General features: G+C 48.2%; 1 protein-coding gene and 1 non-coding gene across 2 annotated transcripts; both read left to right on the plus strand.

The window, feature by feature from the left end:
- The first annotated feature begins 5,003 nt into the window (after positions 1-5,003).
- Positions 5,004-19,346, plus strand: LOC146622115 (uncharacterized). The gene is made up of 16 exons (XM_085366950.1): positions 5,004-5,109; positions 5,205-5,293; positions 10,890-11,012; positions 11,087-11,242; positions 11,625-11,707; positions 13,202-13,418; positions 15,459-15,620; positions 15,851-16,018; positions 16,395-16,486; positions 16,961-17,090; positions 17,459-17,523; positions 17,603-17,743; positions 17,878-18,044; positions 18,164-18,257; positions 18,329-18,444; positions 19,279-19,346. Exons 1-16 carry the CDS (start codon positions 5,004-5,006, stop codon positions 19,344-19,346), a joined length of 1,977 nt encoding a protein of 658 aa, XP_085223076.1.
- On the plus strand, positions 12,472-12,553 carry trnas-gcu (transfer RNA serine (anticodon GCU)). The gene has a single exon. It is a non-coding gene; the product is annotated as a tRNA-Ser (tRNA).
- Positions 19,347-19,957: the final 611 nt, after the last annotated feature.

The following is a 19,957-nucleotide window of genomic DNA, read 5'->3' on the forward strand; positions in this document are numbered from 1 at the left end:
GAATTCATTGCGACATGCTTGATGCAAAAGTTTCCATGAGGTGAGTGGGAACATTTCTCCAAGTGGTGAAGACGGCTGAATGAAGGGCATCTACTGTCTGGAACTGTTGTCCATTTCTGGTTACTCCCCGTGCCATCCATCCCCAAAGGTTCTCAGTTGGATTTAGATCAGGGAAACGCACGATGCTCTCTGCAACATCTGGACTCAGCTATCGGCCGTTTGATGCCCCTGTACCACCTGAAGCTCCATTGTTCCATTGAAGGAAAAAAGACCCCAGATCACTATGGTGCTGCCTCCACTGTGGAGCATAGAAAACGTCTCAGCTGGGATCTGCTTGTCATGCCAGTAACATTGGAAACCATCAGGACCATCAAGGTTACATTTGTTCTTTTTGGAAAATAAAACTTTTTTCGACCTTTCACTGTCCCATGTTTGGTCCAAACGGTCAGTCTCAGAGCCCGTCTGATGCTTGTGGGGCTGCAGTCGGCACCAGTAGTGCCCTTAATTTGGGTCGAGGATCATCCAGTGTGTTGACGGACAGCCAATTGAGCAAAGGTGTTTCCTTTGTTTTCTCCTTTAGGAGATGAGACACTGGAGTGTCCTATGATGGAAAGGAGCTGATCATAACCCCACAGCTGAACTCTGAGCAGCTTTGAAACTTTGATCAGGTCAGCACATAGCCTGTGAGGGGCTGTGTGCTGACCTGCTGCTCTCTGGCAGGTAGCTCCATGCCCTCCTGGGTTTTAATTGCACCTTAGAACACACATGCATCAACACTACAATGAGCGGGCGGAGGCAGGTTTTGGAGTCTTCTCTCACCCCCGTTATCTGCGACCTGCTGGAGCGGGGGGGCTGGGAGGAGGAGTTGGCCGTCCGATTGGGGTCTGGAGTGTGGGGCCTCCCTGCTGCTGCGGAGTAAAGAAAAGAGAATTTGATCATTAACTTGATCATGTTTGTTAATTTAACATTAACAAACAATTAACAGCAGCCTTCTAAACGTGCTTTATACTGTAAGGTAAAGACCCTGTAATCATACAGAGGAACCCAAACAATCACATCTAAGCGAGCACTTGGAGACAGTGGGAAAGAAAAACTCCCTTTTAACAGGAACCTCTGCACCTGCCCCAGCCCTGCCGATGCTCCTCACCACATCTCTAACTCATTTCTGTTGGTCGTATCCTCAATCTCTGTTTTTCTGTCTCCACCCACCCGTCGGGTGGGGGCGAGAACGCAGCCTGACCGGTGAGCTGACAGCTTCTGGTCACTTCTGGCTCTGAAAGCCAGCATGTTGGCAAAAACTCTAAAGATTCAGAACTCTCAGAAGCCAGTGAGTGAAGTCTGGCTGGTTTCCAGTGACGGTCACTCGTTTCACTCTGATGATGGACACAGAGGTGACTACCCCCCTAGTTCTTCTTTGAAACAGCCTGTCTGCAGGTGTCCTGCTCCTGTCTGCAGACCCAGGAGGGCTCAGACCTCATTTACATGGGGTTACCACGCCCCCTGCAGGAGGACAGCAGAGCACAGGTCAGCATGCAGCTGTCAGCTCAGACAGTGATGATGCATTACCCTAGCTGATCTCATGATATCAGTGATACGAGTAGAGCAGTCAGCTGGTGTCACGGCTCCAGCAGACCTCAGTGTGATTGCTTTGGGATGCTGAGTGCTGTGTGTGGAGTAGAGCTCGAGCTGAATTCTGTTTCCCAGCACGCTCCTGCAGCCAGAGCTCCCCTGAGGCCTTCACCTCCTCCTGGGCCTCGTGCTCCTCAGGGTGAGCTCCATCTCCAGAGCTGCTGGTAGCCTTCATGTTTCTGCCAACATGTTGGTGTGTGTGGCTCAGAGCACAGGGGAGGTCTTTGGATAACGACAGAGACTCACCAGGAGTATTAGCACTGACCTGAGATCAAAACGTTAGCAGAAACCCTGCTCCTGAGCGTGCCCCTGTTATCATCATGAGTAGAGCACATGAGCAGAGGAGACCCTTCCCCTAAAGGAAGGGCCTCCTCCTGCAGGACTCTTCTGGGGAGGAGGAGCTCCTCTAACAGCCTGTGAGCAGCAGCAGCACTCAGATCTTTAACCCTCTCTGCTCCGTGAGCTCAGCAGTGACAGCCGCTGATATTTTTTTATTAAATGTTCTTTAAGGTGGAATTCAGTTTGAGTTTACTAACTTTATAAAGTTACACGGAGGTTTTATTCATGTGTTTATTTATGCATCTTGTACAGACTCAGAGCTGCAGGTCGCCGTCTCTTTAAAAAGACCCTCCCCCTCAGGGGTTTCATCTCAGGGGTGGGGCTCGCTGAGCTTTTCCTGGTCCCTGTTGGACAGAGGTGGACTGTGATTGGCTGGGAGGAAGATTTCCTGTGTTGATTCAAAGAGGAGGAGAGGAAGAGGAGTTTGTAACGGAGGAAACAGGAGCAGATATGGTTACTGTGAAGTGACAGAGACGAAGAGGAGAAGCAGGAGGAAGAGGAGGTCAGCAGCTCCCGTGGAGGACAGACCAGACTGATCAGAGAGCAGTAAGTACAACAACAACTCGTCCTTATACTCAGAACAGGGTATCTGTGATGTCCCATGATGCACTGCAGAGGAAACAAACCGGTGTTTCTGACTCACAGAAACATCTGTGGACAGGAGACAAAGATTTCACCACGTCTGAATCCTTCAGAGCTCCCAGACTTCCTTGGATCAGAGGCATGACTGATGTTACTGTCGTCACCACACAGCGTCCTGTGAAGCTTCCTATCTAAGTCTGAGCCCAGGACTACACCTGGTGCTCAGTTTCAGCAGGTTTTACTCTGAGCTTCATTCACCTCAATGCTTCTGAAGCAAACACAGATGTATTGGGGGACACCTGCACTTCAGACGCTTTAACATGCAGAGGAATTGAGCTACCAACCTTCTCAATAGTAGACAGCCTGCTTTACCTCCACAGGAAACTCATACTTGGTATTAAATATGTGTGGAACAAACTGAAGACTGTCAGCTTCTTTTCTTCCCCCACATGAGGAAACTCTGAGGAGGGCGTGTCAGGCAGGACAGGGTGGGGAGGAGGAGGTGCGGGGTCGAAGCAGAGCTGCAGGGGAGTTAGCTCATCCTCCACAGGATGTCCTCCACAGAGCCGCGACAGCAGATCATATAAATATTATTGACCATTCGAGTTTGACTTTGTAAAACTAAAGCTAACGTGGATCCGTCTGTTTGATCAAACTTTATGTCCACGCTTCCTTTCTCTCTCTCTGGATAGCACAGAAGACTTGTTATTGACAGCTGTAGGTGATCATGTGGTGTCGGTTCTCCTAGACTGAACTTGGACACGGTGGATACAGTATTTTACTATCTCACTTGGAACACTGTGCAGTGGTCTAGGTCTTTCCTGGCAGCTTAGTCTCATGTGGGGCACCTCAGGGATCAATACTTGGACCTCTGCTTTTGTCCCTTGGCTTTGCTCTATCTTTAGAAGGCACAAAATTATTTTCCATTTATATACAGATGATGCAAAGGTTTATATGCACCTCAAAAAGAAAAATGACTATTCCAGGTGCAAAATAACTGTCTTGAGAAAGTGAAAGCTTGGTTGTCTCTTCATTATAAAACTTTTCACAAAAACAGAGGTTTGTTCTTTAGGGCCGGTTGTCACTGGTCGGTCCTTTCCTGTGGACCCTCTGGCACTGTACGGAAAGCTCGCTGTCACCAATTTGGGTTTTAGATGGACAGTGTTTAACCTCCTAAGACCCGAACTCTTCCACAGCATGCATTTTTAATTTCTCTTTGATATTTGGGCTGATTGGGATCTTTTTTTTTTTTTACCTAATTTTTGTTTCTAAGAAAAACGAGAGCCACATATGAGGATATTCGTTTAAAATTTCGATAGAACAGTAGCAGCATAATGTCCTCGTCAGTGGATATCAGGCCCTTGTAGAGCAAAATTGAGTATTTTGGTCTAAATGACCCAAAATGTGATGTCCATGGTGTGGACGCAGGTCCTAGGAGGTTAAGGTTTGACAGTCAGGTGAGAGGAGCAGCTTTTTTCAGCTCGCCAAAATAAAACCCATGTTGTCAAAGGAGGTTTTTAGAACGGTACTCCATGCTTTTATTACAACTCGGCTGGATTATTGTAACTCGTTGTATTTTGATGTTAGTCCGTCATCCTTGTCACGTCTTCAGCTGGTATAAAATGCAGCCGCACGGCTTTTAACTGGTATGTGGAGAGGTGAGCATATTACTCCTGTTTTATCCTCAATACACTGGCTGTCTGTGCATTTTAGAGTTCATTTTAAAATTATTTTAAAATTTGTTTTTAAACCCTTAAAAGTCTCCCCCACACTGCCTCTCTGAGCTGCTGCACCTGCACACCCCCTCTGAGTCTCTTAGATCAGCTGACCAGATGTTGTCGGACGTGCCGAGGACACATCGGAGGCTTTTGCAGTTGTGGCTCCCAAATTGTGGAATGCACTGACTACAGATTAGAAAGGCCTCCTCACTCCATGTTTTTAAATCTGGTCTGAAGACCCACCTGCACGCTTTGGCTTTTAACCCAGCACAGAAATGTTCATTTTATTTGGGTTTTATTGTTTTTCTGATGTCGGTGCTCTACAGTGTTAATGTTATTGTATTTTTATTTTTAGTGTTTATATTTTTTCTTATTCTATGTTCAGCACTTTGGTTAGTGATAGCTGTTTTTAAAGTGCTTTATAAATAAAGTCAGCTTGGCTAAAAGTTTTATTTTGAAGCAATTATTTTTTTAAGGTCAATATATTTGTCCTGGATCTTTTATTGTGAAAATTAGACATGGTCGTGATCAACAGTTTTTTATTTTGAAACTTTCACGTTTTAATACAGATTCAGTGATAATCAGAGTCAGGTGACATCACACACCTGTGTGTGTGTGTGTGTGTGTGTGTGTGTGTGTGTGTGTGTGTGTGTGTGTGTGTGTGGTGCAAATCAACATCCTGATTGGCTGCCATCTTTCCCTCTCAGGCCCATGTGACCACTGAGCTGTTGCAGGATGAGCAGGATGCAGAGTGAGCTTGAGGGTCGCCTTGACAACCTGCTGTCACGCATCGCCGCGGAGACACAGGAGATCAAAGAGCTGGAGCAGCAGCTGACCGACGGTGAGGAGAAATCAGACCAATGAGAGAGCGGCACTCTGACTGGAGCCCTCTGATTGGTATCCGGTTAATAAATGGACCCTGGTTCTCGTCCTCAGGTCAGATTCTGGCTAACGAGGCCCTGCAGAGGGAGCTGGAGGAGGTGATCTCTGGACTTCAGGAGTACCTGCGAGGACTCAGGGAGCAGGTACAAACACACCTGATGAACCGGGGAAACGCCGTGATTATTGTCTATCGCTGGCATCATCCTAGTAATGATAATGTTTGTGTTCGGGACTTCGGAGCGAGACAGCTCCAGTCCGTAGGTGGCGCTCTCCACCTTGTCCAGAATGGGCGGGGCTCTGTTTTTCCTTTGGAAGGTTTGATGGAAGGGCTCGAGTTGCTGATGCAGCGCCACTTGTAGATTTTTTTACAGGATTGTATTGTAGTGAAATATCTTGCTGTGAGCATCACTTCACAGCACCACAAGCCACTTTACGGTACTCCAAAAAGTTGATTCTGTTTATCTTGAAGTAGCGTTTTCAGTGGGAGAAATCACCTGGATGAGTGACGAAACGTTACTCCCACTGAAAACGCTACATCCAGATGAACAGAATCAACTTTTAGTTACCTGGATACTGAGGATGCATCAAGACATTTTAACCCACTTTAGCAAGGACTGCCTAATGCTTGTACGTCAGCATGAGCAAACAGCGGATGGCGGATTACAGGAACCACCTGAGATTCAGCCTCAGATGCCGACAGAACAGGATTACTCCTAAAAGTCTGCAAATGAGCTCTTCAGTTAAAGGCTTCCGGGCTACAAAAATCCTCCAGAAGGCACAGCATCAGCTGCTTAATGAACAGGCGAGGCAAACAAATTTTACCATCAACGTGCTAAAATCTCAAGAGGAGCGTATCTGACCGAGACTGACAATGCTTCTAGATGAGAATACTCTTAACTTCTTTGACTCTTTGACTTCACTGAGAAGGTTCGTCTAGCACAGCACAAGAAGTCTAAGACCAGGCAACAAATGAAGTTTGACTTACTTGTTGTACGTCGGAAACCACCGCAAAATACGGAGAGTGTCCTCAGCGGCCAGAAGAGAGAAGGATGCGACACCGAGGATGTGGACAAGTGGGTGAAGAATTTGTCTGACAGACAGATCACCCAAACAGAGAAAATCATCCTTGCTAAAGGGCTGAATTTTGCTGTCACACCGAGACAAATCCCGCCAGTGGAACCGATCACAGCCACAGAAACAACAATTTGAAACAACAATATTGCAGAAATGGAAGCAGACCAACTACGGACGAAAGTTTCGGCCTGTCTCAGCAATGCAAAGCCCCCAGCATCCAACATCACCATGGAGGAGAGCAAGGCACTCACATCACTTAGTGATGACAACAACATTATCATCTTTCCGGCAGACAAGGGTCGGTGCACAGTATTGCTAAACCAGAAAGACTATCATGAGAAGATTTTGTCACTACTCAGGGATGAAAATACTTATGAACCCCTGAAACGAGACCCAGGAAGTAGCTACAGGAAGAGGGTGATAGACTGTCTGAAGCAGTTAGAACAAGACAAGGCTATCGACCAGACATCATACCACAGGCTACACCCAGGGGAAGCTACACCAAGCCAGTATGGTTTACCGAAGATACACAAACAGGGTGCACCTTTAAGACCGACTGTCTGCATGATCAACTAGGTCACCTATAACATCTCCAAGCTTCTGGCTTCGATCCTCAACCCGTTGGTAGGCAGCTCTGAACACCACATCCAGAACACCCTGGATTTCGTTGAGAAGGTGAGAGATGTCATCATGGAGGCAGATGAAACCATGGTCTCGTACGACATTACATCTCTCTTCACCATCCCAGTCACGGAAGCGTTGGAGATAGTTCGTAAGAGATTACAGGATGACCCCAACTTCAGCAACAGGACCACTCTCAGCATCCACCAAGTGTGTTTGAACTGTGTCTTCATTCCACCTGTTTCACATACAAGGGTCAGTACTACCCACATAGCACACAGGTCTGGCACAGATCTGGTGTCAAGCCGGCACTGCTGGCTGACTTCTGGCATTGTAAGTGGTATGTCATCCAGATATGGGCCAGGCCTGGCATAGATGGCACTGTTTATGTGATGGCATGCCACATCTGGCCTGTTTGTGGTTTGGTTTATGTGGCCCAGGCCCATAGAAAACAGGTCTAGCCTGGATCCGGCATCAAGCTGGCACTTCTGACTGACTGGTGTTATGGCAGGGTGTATGTCAACCAGATGTGGGCCAGGTCTGGCAATGATGGCACTATTTATGTTCCTGTTTTTCTATTTTAGTTAGAAGATCCAAATGCCATGTTGCAATACTATACTGCTATGGTAGCCAACATTTCAAATGCAGGTTTGACTGGTTTGTGAGTGTAAACTTTATCCAAAACCTAGTGACGGTTTACTCATGTTTACCACTGAGTGGCTTTTGCTCTGGAGGTAGAGCAAGTCACCTACTGATCGGAAGATTAGTGGTTCAATCCCTGGCTCTTCCAGTGAAGAGTGTGAATGTGTATGAATGTAATTAGAAAGCATTCAGTTTAGAGAAAGTGTGTAAATGTGGCATGTTGTATAGAGCACTTTGAGTAATCTGGGAGAGTAGAAAAGTGCATATAAAAATCAGTCCATTCAGTTTCTGAACAGAGTTTCGTCATGTTACTTTTGCACTATTATGTTCGGGCACATGTTGTTATTACATGGCTTGATTAAGGTACACATTAGGCTGACATCTGGGGCCAGAGCTGAACCTGTTCTGGGCCAGCACAGGGCCAGCAGTGTGTCTGCAACTGGCCTGTGGCTGCAAACAACTTACACATCTGGTTTTCCAGAGGTGACCCACACATGGGCCAGCACGAGGCCAGTTGCAGACACACTGGTGGTCCTGTGCTGGCCCGTGTGTGGGCCACCTCTGGCAAACCTGATCTGGGCCACCAAAGGGCTGTCATTCTTTGCGGTATGTGGGCCATGTGTAAGCACATTGTGTGGGCCAGATCCGGGCTATACCAATTTTGCTATGTGGGTACAGACAGAAACATGGGTGTGCCATGGGTTCCCCAGTATCACCCATTGTGGCCAATTTGTGCATGGAAGAAGTGGAAGATCTTAATGACCTTGTAGTACCATAACCTTGTAGTACCATATCACCCTATTAGAGCACTTTGCTCTCGCTCTGCAGGCCTACTTGTTGTTCCTAGAGTATTTAAAAGTAGAATGGGAGACAGAGCCTTCAGTTTTCAGGCCCCTCTTCTGTGGAACCAGCTTCCAGTTTGGATTCAGGAGACAGACACTATCTCTACTTTTAAGATTAGGCTTCAAACTTTCCTTTTTGCTAAAGCATATAGTTAGGGCTGGACCAGGTGACCCTGAATCCTCCCTTAGTTATGCTGCAATAGACGTAGGCTGCCGGGGATTCCCATGATGCATTGAGCTTTTCCTTTCCAGTCACCTTTCTCGCTCACTATGTGTTAACAGACCTCTCTGCACTGAATCATATCTGTTATTAACCTCTGTCTCTCTTCCACAGCATGTCTTCATCCTGTCTTCCTTCTCTCACCCCAACCAATCACAGCAGATGGCCCCGCCCCTCCCTGAGCCTGGTTTCTTCCTGTTAAAAGGGAGTTTTTCCTTCCGACTGTCGCCAAAGTGCTTGCTTATAGCGGGTCATATGATTGTTGGGTTTTTCTCTGTATCTATTATTTTAGGGTCTACTGTACAATATAAAGCGCCTTGAGGCGACTGTTGTTGTGATTTGGCGCTGCATAAATAAAATTGAATTGAATTGAAAACAGGGCTTTACTATCCTACCCTGGAACACCACCAATTCATTGGTTCAGGTATGTGGATGACACCTGGGTGAAAATCAAATCTCAGGACGCACCACATTTCACAGATGACATTAACTCGGTGGACCGACACATCAAATTCACCAGGGAGGATATGAACAGTGGCAGGTTAGCCTTCTTAGACTGTGAGATTTCCATCAGTAATGGGGGACATCTAAAAGCTGACATGTACCGTAAACCTTCACATATGGATCAGTATCTAAGGTTTGACTCTCATCATCCACTGGAGCACAAACTGGGTGTCATCAGGACGCTACAACACAGAGCGAACACCATCCCCACTGACACAGCAGCCAGGGAGGCAGAAGAACATCAAGAAGGCCCTGAGTAAATGTGGTTATCCCAGCTGGACTTTTGTCAAAGCTGGAAAGGCTCCTAAAGAAAGCTCCAGTAGATCCAGGAGAGAAGGACAACCGCTGCCCAGCCGAAAACCTGTAGTGATCCCGTACGTGTCAGGAATATCGGAGCAGCTGAGATGCATTTTTTCTAAACACCGGGTCTCTGTGGCTTTTAAACCCCAAAACACGCTGCGCCAAAAACTGGTCCAGGATCGGGTCCCCGACACAAACAGAGTAACATAGTGTACGCTGTTAAGTGCAGGAGGATTGGCAGGATTTATACATCGGGGAAACCAAACAACCTCTGGCTACAACACAGAAGAGCCGCCTCGTCAGGCCAGGACTCTGCAGTCTATCTACAGTGGACACTCTTTCAATGATGAGGATGTTCACATCCTGGACAGGGAGGAACGCTGGTTTGAGGGCGGAGTCTTTCCCTTTCATTTATGTGAAAAGGGAAAGACCATCTCTGAATCGAGGAGGGGGCCTAAGGGTACATCTGTCACCATCTTACAATGCTGTGATTGCAGCCATTCCCCAACTGTCTGTGAAAGGTACTCATGGCCATTGATCAGTGGTTGCTGATCAATGGTCATGAGAATTTGCATAATCATGATGAATGAACTGACCTCCCAGCCCATTGTTCCTTCAGTGGGTTTCAGTCATTATGCAAATGTCCTGTTTATAAGATTGAAAACTGCAGTCAGCTGAGACAGAAAAAGTCACCTGGATGATGACAAAACGTTTCTCCCACAAAACGCTACGTCCAGATGAACAGAATCAACTTTTGGATTTTATTTACTTACCTGGATGATTGAGAATGCATCAAAACACTTTACGGTACCTTCCACTTTGATTTGGGGTGTGAGGCGAGCAGCTGCCCCCTGGTAGCATCACCTGCAGCCATCACAACCTCCTGATGTCTGTCTGATGAGCGCCATCGAAGGATGGCATCCTGTCCTAACCGACCAATCAGCACACATTGGCAGAACGCTAATACAAAATGGTCCACTGCGTCCGTTCACAGAGGACAGTGTCAGAGCCCCCTGCTGTGCCGCCGATCCATATGCTTACTTAATGGTCGATGGCCCAGCTGCACCCACAGCACGCCCTCTGCTGGCTTATTCACCCAAGAGCTGCGATGAATAAAAGCATGCTCACGAGGAAGCGAGGCTGACGCCGTCACGTGGCTCACTGGTTTCTGAAGCCCTCAGGTTAACGTTTCCTCCAGTGCCATCTTGGTTGCAAACTAGCAGATGTGATGTGGAGGGGCGGATCTGACTAAAAAGACGAGTAACTAGAAGTCATTAGCCAATCAGCATGCAGATTGAAGTCACATGATCAAAATGTAAAGATTGAATTTGACTTTGTATCAAACTGTTGGCAGAGGTCAGAGTTCAGAAGGCTGGTTTCTCATACTTCTATAGAACAGGAAGTGTCGCCATCTGGTGGCCATCAGAGATAACGCAGGTTTTCCACCCTGGCTTCATTTTTACCTCCTGCGGTCATGAACATGTGCAGTCTAACTACTGATGAATCTGGTAAATGAAGAGTGTGTGTGTGTTTCAGGCTCATTGCTCTCAGCAGCAGGTACACACTCTGCAGGCTGAAAATCTGAGTCTGCAGCTCCACCTGGAGGAAGCTCAGAGGCACTGCACACAGCTGGAGGACTTGGCCAGGTCTCACACACAGGTGAGTGTGTTATTTTGCAGGTGTCACTGTTTAACACGCCCACCTGACTGCCTGAGGGTCTGTCTGTGTTTCAGAGCATGTCTGTCCAGCAGGGGGAGCTGTTTGCACTCAGGATGGAGGTGCAGGCTCTCAGGGAGAGACAAGTGCAAAGCAACAGACACCAGGCACAGCTGGAGGTGGAGCTTCAGCAACTGAGGGAGGAGCTAAGCCAGAAGGTGCCGCTGGGACAGGTACGTGAATGTCTGCAGGTCACTCAGAGCAGAGCAGCAGGATTTCAGCCTAAACAGCCTCTGAGTCATGTGACCTGTGATCACGTCTTCATTAAATCAGCCCAGAGCTCAGGTGTGTTTCATACATGCTTTTACAGACAGGTGAGCCTGCACGCTTCATCAGGTAACCTCCCCAACAAGACCACAACATCAGCCTGAGTCTGACAATTGAACACAAACAAGCATACACTCACACACACACTCACACACACACAGTCTTGTCTTGTCTCCAGTCCTGCTCTGATGTAACTGGACGTGGGCTCGTATTGATCAGATATTGGTAATACTGATGATGCCCACACATCAGACACAGAGTTGAAGCAGGGCTCTCGTCTGTCTGCAGGAAGACGTCCACAGACTTCCGGCTCAGCTCTCAGGTCCAGCGGAGGAGCGGCAGGAAGATGAATCCCGGTCTGAGGCGAGCAGGTCGGTGTTTCTTCCTGCTTTGTCACCGTGGTCATGTGACCTGCTCACACCGCAGTGAGCTAACAGCATCATCCATGCCTCGCTGTGAGGACCGCTGCGACCTATTTCTACACAACGTTGTTTTCATCAGCATCAGCTTTACGAATACATTTGTACCTCAAAAAGTTTGATTACAATGGCTTTGTGGGGCTGCAGTCTGAGACTAGAGATGTGGACCCAAAACGATGCATCCCTGTGCTTGCTACAAACAGCCCGGCTTCAGGCAAGCTCGAGGCCCAGGCAGGATCCAGGCCTTGAGGCTGAAACCCGAAGTTGAGCAGAACAAAGAAGTGGACACAACCCCAGGAGCGCAGAAAGGCAAGAATTGGGGGAGATAAAGAAGAGAAGATGGAGGATGACGAGGTGTTGAAAGACTGTCAGCAGGCTGCAGACACACTGATGTCTTTATGCTGAACTCCTTAAAACTTAACCAAGTCGACGAGAATGGGATTTGAATCGACAACGATGGGCTTAGCAGTCCATCGCCTTAACCACTTGGCCACATCGTCCCTGCACAAGCGTGTCTCTGTGGAGGACAGCATGACTTCATGAAGACATAATGAGTCCATCTGCTGGATTGACCTCTCCAGCTGATCCTCGAGCATCAAACACGATGTCTGCAGTTCAGATTTGGACGTCAGCCTCACGTCACGTGTCTCAGACAGCGCTCTGAGCTGTTTCATACTCACAGTACGCTGAGCGTGTGCGCGATCAGGCTTCACACAGACGAGGTGGCCGAGTGGTTAAGGCGATGGACTGCTAATCCATTGTGCTCTGCACGCGTGGGTTCGAATCCCATCCTCGTCGGCTTGAGTGAGTTTTATGGAGTTCAGCATGGAGACATCAGCGTGTCTGCATCCTGCTGAGGAAAACAACGTTGTGTAGAAATAAGTCATAAAGAAAGGATGTCAGAGAAGGAAATAAAAAATTAAATCAAGTCAGAAATATAAAAATAAACTCTGGAATAAAAACAACAATAGAGTCTTCAGTCCTGATTTTTGTGTCTTTTGATCATCGCAGTGAGGCGTGGATGATGCTGTCAGCTCACTGCGACATGAGAGTGAGCGGGTCACATGACCACGGTGAGACAGGAGGAAGAAAGGGGCGTGGTTAACAGCAACTCATTCAACTTTGGGGGATTTTTCTTACCTGGATGATCGACGATGCATCCAGAAATAGTAATAAATCATAAATAATTCTCTAATGACATTTAAGAAGCCACGTAGTTAACTATAAAGTGAATAAATGATGTCTAAATAAAACTACAAAAAGAGTTCATATAAATACAAACTTCCATGTGTTGTGATTGTGAAATAAAAGCTGGAATAAATCTAAAGATGTGAGCGTGTTTTCATTCTCAGCTCACAGTTCTGATCCAAATCCAGCCCACCTCGGCTGTTCGTGTGCTTTTTATATGAATTCCTCTAGCTGACCTCTGACTTCTCGTCCCGTCAGGCCTAACCTCACACTGTCCAGATGCTGGCATCAGCGCTCTGGGACCATCCAGCAGACCAGGACCACCATGGCTCACAAGCACAGCCAGGAACACATGAGCAGACCGCAGGCCCGGCTGGAAGCCCGGCTGGACCGGGACCAGGTGGAGCCCTTTGAGGAGCCAGAGGAGGAGGTGCAGAGGAGTCAGAGCAGGCACAGACTCCTGCAGAACAGTCTGGTGGGTATCACAAAAACAGCTCCTTCCAACATCAAGACATCAGCTGACGACTCTCACGTTTATTGTTTTGGCGGGGGGGGGCATGGATGTTTGTGTCTGTGTGTGCCTGTATGTCTGTGTCTATATGTCAGGTTGGGTATCAGACGCCACCTCTCTGGGGACATCTCAGGCCCTCCAAGGTTTGGAGGCCTATCTCCCCCCACCACCACTTCCCCTGCCAGTGGCGGACTCCCTCAGGTGTCGGTGCGTTGGTGGTTCTTTGTATCTGGGGATGGGCGTCCAGGTACACACCGGCTCACTCCTTGGCGGCCGCTTATCGGGGCCTGGAGTCTGGGGCTCGGTCACTCAGGCACGGCTGGCTGCCGGCGGAGCTCACGGGCGCGTCACTGCAACTCCCCCTGGCTTCTGCTCCGCGGCTGCTGAGTGAACCCTCATCTGGGACTCTCCTCAGGTCTTTCCGGGACAGTGGCGCAGCTGCCCCTCTGTTGGTCTTCCTTGGTCTCTTGTGTTCTGGGGGCCTCTGGATGTCTGGAGTTTTGATCTCCTCCATACCTGCTTCATGCCCTGGAGGACGGGGCTGTGGCCCCCCCACACCCTCTAGCAGATCATTACATGAAGGAACCTTTTAAAAAAAACAAGCGCGTCCATGCTCACAGGTGTACACACGGGTGATCACACCCACAAACTACACCCTTTTTGGCTCCTACCTCAAAGCACACTGTGTTCTGTTGATCTTATGTGCTGCACAATAATGTTTAATATTTAGTATTTACTGTCATATTCCCATATATCATTGTGATGTTGTTTATTCTATTACTCTTGTTCTCTTCTGCTTGTTTTCTTTTTTCTTTCTCAACAGGTGATCCAGGTGATCCATATTTGTATCTTTTGGCTGTTTGTTTTGTTGTTTTTTGTTTTTTATCCCCGTCCCTCTTCTCCGCTGTTTTACTTTCTCCCCAGTCATGTCTGTCCCGTGTGTAGCAAGTGAAAATAAAAGAAAATAAACAATAAAAGTAAAGGTGAATCAAATAGACCATTACGGCAAGGCTGGGATGGTCCATTTGGTAAAGAGCACAATGGATTAGCAGTCAATCGCCTTAACCTCTCGGCCACCTGGTACAGGGACTCTGGCTTCACCTCATGCTGAGTCTGAGCTCTGATGGCAGTGTGCTCGATGCCCGCCTGCTCCGGCAGACTGGAGATATCCTGTCCAGCTGCAGAGCTTTCCTCAAGGAGCCGTTGGAGTCTCAGAGGGCAGTCGGGTTCAGCAGCACCGTGAGTCGAATGTGTGCAGCTGTTTACTGCCCATCCAAACCTGCCGTGTCCTCCAAACCCGAGAGTCTCGAGTCCACGACACTGCAGAGCTGCAAGAGTGCGAGTTTCCTGTGATCTTCTGCAACTGCAGCACAAACTTCATCACTGTTTCAACAACAAGGCTGCAGCGTGAAATATAAGACATGTAGAGTTCATCTATCACCCACCGGCTCGCTCATGCTGAGAGAGAGCACTGCAACATCTGTGCTAACAGCCCGCAGGCTCAGCACTCGGTCAGCAGCCCATCTCAGCCCGCCTTGCGGCATGGAGGAGGTGGCTGAGAGCTGAAGCCAATGAACCGCCAGTCCTTTGTGCTCTGCACACGTGGGTTTGACTCCCATCCTTGTCAGGGTGGTTCAGAGTTACGAGCTTCAGGATGTCCTGACTCCCGAGTGATGCTGGCTTTGTTAGAGCAGACAACAGTTAGCTTGCAGTTGTCTGATCTGTTTCCTCCTTGAACGTCTTGACGCAGAGTTTTTATTTATGGCGTCCTTCGTCAAAACCAGGTTATTTTTTTCATTTCTGCAGATGATGAAAGACTTTTATTTTGAAATCCACCTTTGTCTGTAAATGAGTTTCCACTCGGTCTGTTTGAGGTCATCATCAGGATGATCTTTGGATGAGCTTTATTTAAACTGCTGCAGGTGAACAAACACATGACCCTAAAACAAAATTGCGTCAGACGATCTCTAATCTCATTCTGACACTTCCTGTTCTGTGCCCCAGCTGCGCTCACAGAGCGACGCCCACCAGAGGAGCCTCGGCCACCTGAACAGGAAGTTACGGCAGCTCAGCAGGTCCACGCACAACATCGACCAGCTGACTGTGGAACAGCTGAAATTCACCATCGAACTGCTGAGAGCGCTGAACCAGCTGCTGCACACACAGGTGCGCGCACACACACACACACACACACACACTTTTATATGTGATGCAACTAACAAACCTCCAGGGGGTGCTGTTTTTACACGACAGTCCGGCTGTCGTCAGGTTTTCTCACCTTCTGTTTGGTTTTGTTTCATCTTTTGAGGTTTTTACGCCGTTTTTAGACTCTGAGATTTTCCGTGAATACCTTTAATCGCTTAGAAGGAGGCCTGCTGTGTTTGACTTCCTCTCAGGAATCTGTGGACGGAGACGCTCACTGGGACCAAGACCTGCGATCCCCCAAGGCCGAGCCATCTGAGGCTCGCAGGCTAAAGCTGGACCGGGTGAGAAGCAGGACTGGAACCAGGACTGGGACCGGTGCTGAGGATGGGGGACGGTGGTTTGTGCATGCTGCACTCAGTGTGAGTCTTCCTACACAGTGCTACTCATCACATCACAGATCACTGTGAACTAAACAAAGAGCTCTGCGGGGAAGACGACAGTAAGGACGTGTGAGGTGGTGATAGGCGTGCAGTGTAGACCGCTTCCTGTCTGATTCGCTGTCAGTGCTGAAACGTTTGAGCTGGTGTGCAATCAGAAGGTTACATATGGGTGACAGCTTGTGCTGAAGTGCACTGTCGCCCTCTTTAGGTTGGAGGGTGTAAATGAATCCACAGAATCGCTTCAGTCTGATGACGTGTTTGAAATCATCAAAATAAATTTAAATGTAGCTCAGCTGCTTCAAACCTCACGCCGGTCTGATACTGAACTGATAACAGTGTGTGTGTGCGTCTGCAGGGAGGCAGGTGTGTGTGTGACCACAGTGAAGCAGAGAAGAAGAGGCTACAACTGGAAACCAGAGAGCTGCGACACACACTGAGACAGCACAGGTAACACACACAGACATGGATACACACTGCTCTGGGATCAGGGTTTAGGATCAACGCTGAGAGGAGCTGAAGCCCCGACAGCAGAAAGGACGATCCAGCAGATGGACTCATTATGTCTACATGAAGTCCTGCTGTGTCCTCCACAGGGACACGCTCATGCAGAGACGAGGTGGCCGAGTGGTTAAGGCGATGGCCTGCTAATCGTGGGTTTGAATCTTATCCTCATCGGCTTGGTGGAGTTTTAAAAAGTTCAAAGTGTTGGGCTCAGAAATGAATCCTGGACCTCAGGAAGATGTCAGTGATGAAACAGTTAAAGATGTGAACATCAAAATTATTAACGAATAAATACAGAGAAATCAGGATGTTCACCTCTGCTGAGGTTTCTGATTTTTACAGGCTGTTACCAAAACTCATTCAGGTTATTTGATGTGTGCATGTGCGTGTGTGTGTGCGTGTGCCTGTGTGCGTGTGCAGGAGTGTCATGAAGCTGTGTGATGAGGTGGAGTGTGTGGAGAAAACTCTGCTGAAGAGACGAGCGGAGCTGCGAGAGGCCGACAGGAAACTGCTGGAGGCTCAGAGCTGCATACACACCAGCAGAGTCCAGGTATACACACACACACACACACACACACATGGTGGTGTGTTATACTCTGGTGAACCCACAATATTACAGAAAAGCTCAACAATCACACGATTCACTGTGAGCAGCACTTGGTGACTGTGGGGAGGACGAACTCCTTTTAACAGGAGGAAACGTCCAGCAGATCCAGGCTCAGCGTCTCGTCACCCTGAGACTGAATCTTTTTAGATCAGTTTTATTGACAAAACTATTCATTAATAATTTTATGGTCAATCACCAAAATGACTAAAAAGAGAGAAAAACATGAGCTTGGATCAGTTTCTTTAATAACTGATGACGCGCTCGCCGCTCTAACCTCGACCCTTCCCGCTCCGTCCTCGTGTGTCCTCCAGGCCAGCGAAGCTCAGCGAGACGCCGCTGTGCTGCGGCTCAGAGGGGAGGACAAACAGCGTGCCAGGTAAAGTGTCCTGGCTCCAACCATGACCTCAAAGATCAGGGTGGATATTTTCATCATCGCCACCATCTTCATCACACAGGGAGTTGCAGGAAGAGGTGGAGCAGCTGAGGAGGATGAGGGAGGAGGAAGAGCAGATGCTCAGGCAGGTGGAGGAGGAGCTGAGGAGCAGAGAGGAGGAGCTCCAACAGCTCGACAGGGAAATACAAACAGCCAGAGACATGTAAGGAGGCTTTTACTGTGAAGGAGACAGGAAGTTTTTACTGTGAAGAGGTGGCTGTTGTATTTTGTCAGGTGTCTCCATATAAACTTCAGCTGTGTGTGTGTGTGTGTGTGTGTGTGTGTGTGTGTGTGCAGCCTCGCTGACCTGCTGTCTGACTGTGTGGAGGCTCAGGGGCATCTGGACTCTCTCAGCACTCAGGTGAGGTCACACCTTGCCGAGCTGACGCAGAAAGTGGAGTCCCGCAGGAGAGAGGCCGAGTTGTGTCTCCGAGAGAAAAGCCGACAGCAAACAGAGCTGCAGGTCAGGGAGCACCATAGTGTGCTGATGTGTGAGGAGGAAGAGGAGCTGATACCTCACTCTGAGTCAGCTGACCCTGAACAGGTCAGACGATGGGTGGATGCTCATGATGGTCTATGGTTTATGTGCAGGAGGAGCTAAACAGGAGGAGGGAAGAGAGGAGGAGCCTGCAAGAGCAATGTAAACACCTGGAGGCCAGGCGGAAGCACGCTGACAGGTACGACCCATCTGAGTGCTCGGAGACATGTGATTGGTAGAAACACGTTAAACCGTGTGTGTGTGTGCCAGGTGTCTGTCGGCGGTGCAGGTGGAGCTCGCTAAACAGAAGGAGAAACACAGCCACAACCAACTCCTTCAACAGGAAGTGATGAGGGAAACAACAGCCAATCAACACCACCTAAACAGTATGAGCTCATCCTGTCAACCTATCTCTAATAATCAGCTATGTACCACAGGCCTTCAAGCTGGCTGTAGTTAAACCTTTACTCAAAAAGCATCTCTAGACCCAGCAGTCTTAGCTAATTATAGGCCAATCTCCAACCTTCCTTTATATCAAACATCCTTGAAAGAGTAGTTGTCAAACAGCTAACAGATCATCTGCAGAGGTTTATTTGAAGAGTTTCAGTCAGGTTTCAGAGCTCATCACAGCACAGAAACAGCTTTAGTGAAGGTTACAAATGATCTTCTTATGGCCTCTGACAGTGGACTCATCTCTGTGCTTGTCCTGCTAGACCTCAGTGCAGCGTTCGATACCATAATATCCTATTAGAGCGATTAGAACATGCTGTAGGTATTACAGGTACTGCACTGCAGTGGTTTGTATCATATCTATCTAATAGACTCCAGTTTGTGCATGTAAATGGAGAGTCCTCTTCACACACTGAGGTTAATTATGGAGTTCCACAGGGTTCAGTGCTAGGACCAATTCTGTTTACATTATACATGCTTCCCTTAGGCAGCATCATTAGAAGACATAGCATACATTTACACTGCTATGCTGATGACACCCAGCTCTATCTGTCCATGAAGCCAGATAACACACACCAATGAGTTAAACTGCAGGAATGTCTTAAAGACATAAAGACCTGGATGGCCGCTAACTTTCTGCTTCTTCATTCAGATCAAACTTTGCAGATGGCTGCCGTCGCTCGCTGTCCTCCTCAACTCTGCGTTTTTCTTATGCTAGTTATGTTATTTCTTAGTTTATTTTCAACCTGTGATGCTTTCATCACCTACAGCAGACAAACTCTCCTGGACATTCGACAAAACTCGCAATCCGGACCTTCACAAACCAACTTTTTTGTGAATGGTGGTGACTCACCTTGGCTACCTGGGAAGAAGAAACACTGGAGAAAAAGGGGAAAAAGAGCCGGGATTCTGGTCAGGCTGAGGAAAAGACAACATTGCACCCTGCTTCCCAGCATTCTTCTAGCTAAGGTCCAGTCCTTGGAAAACAAACTGGATGAACTAAGGGCCAGGATAACTTTCCAAAGGGACAGTAAGAACTGCAACGTCTGAGGAGCTCTCCATTCACCACCAGGACAGAACAAAGGACTCGGGTAAATGTAGGGGAGGTGGTGTGTGCGTAATGACCAACAAACGGTGGTGCACTGATGTACAGATAGTTTCGTCGCGGTGCTCTCCTGATTTTGAACACCTTATGATCAGATGCAGACCCTTTTATCTGCCCAGGGAGTTTACAGCAGTATTCTGTACCGCTGTTTACATTCCCCCCCCCCCCCCCCCCCACGCTGAAACCACACGGGCACTGGACGAACTGTTTGACATTATCGACCGGCAGGAAACGTTACACCCGGAGGCTGCTTTTATCGTGGCTGGTGACTTTAATAAAGCCAACATGAAGAAAGTTCTGCTGAAGTTTTACCAGCACGTAAACTTTCCAACGTGTGGTGATAA

This window comes from Diplotaxodon limnothrissa, linkage group LG12 (assembly GCF_057381915.1).
Source record: "Diplotaxodon limnothrissa isolate DT_005_m linkage group LG12, D_limnothrissa_male_GT1.1, whole genome shotgun sequence".
Lineage (NCBI taxonomy): Eukaryota > Metazoa > Chordata > Actinopteri > Cichliformes > Cichlidae > Diplotaxodon > Diplotaxodon limnothrissa.

Bases quoted from the DNA above. Each gene is read 5' to 3' on its own strand.
- LOC146622115 (XM_085366950.1), top strand. From the start codon at position 5,004: ATGAGCAGGATGCAGAGTGAGCTTGAGGGTCGCCTTGACAACCTGCTG. The intron at 5,110-5,204 runs GTGAGGAGAAAT...TCTCGTCCTCAG, and splicing joins GGAGCAGCAGCTGACCGACG to GTCAGATTCTGGCTAACGAG. The intron at 17,744-17,877 runs GTAAGGAGGCTT...GTGTGTGTGCAG, and splicing joins ATACAAACAGCCAGAGACAT to CCTCGCTGACCTGCTGTCTG.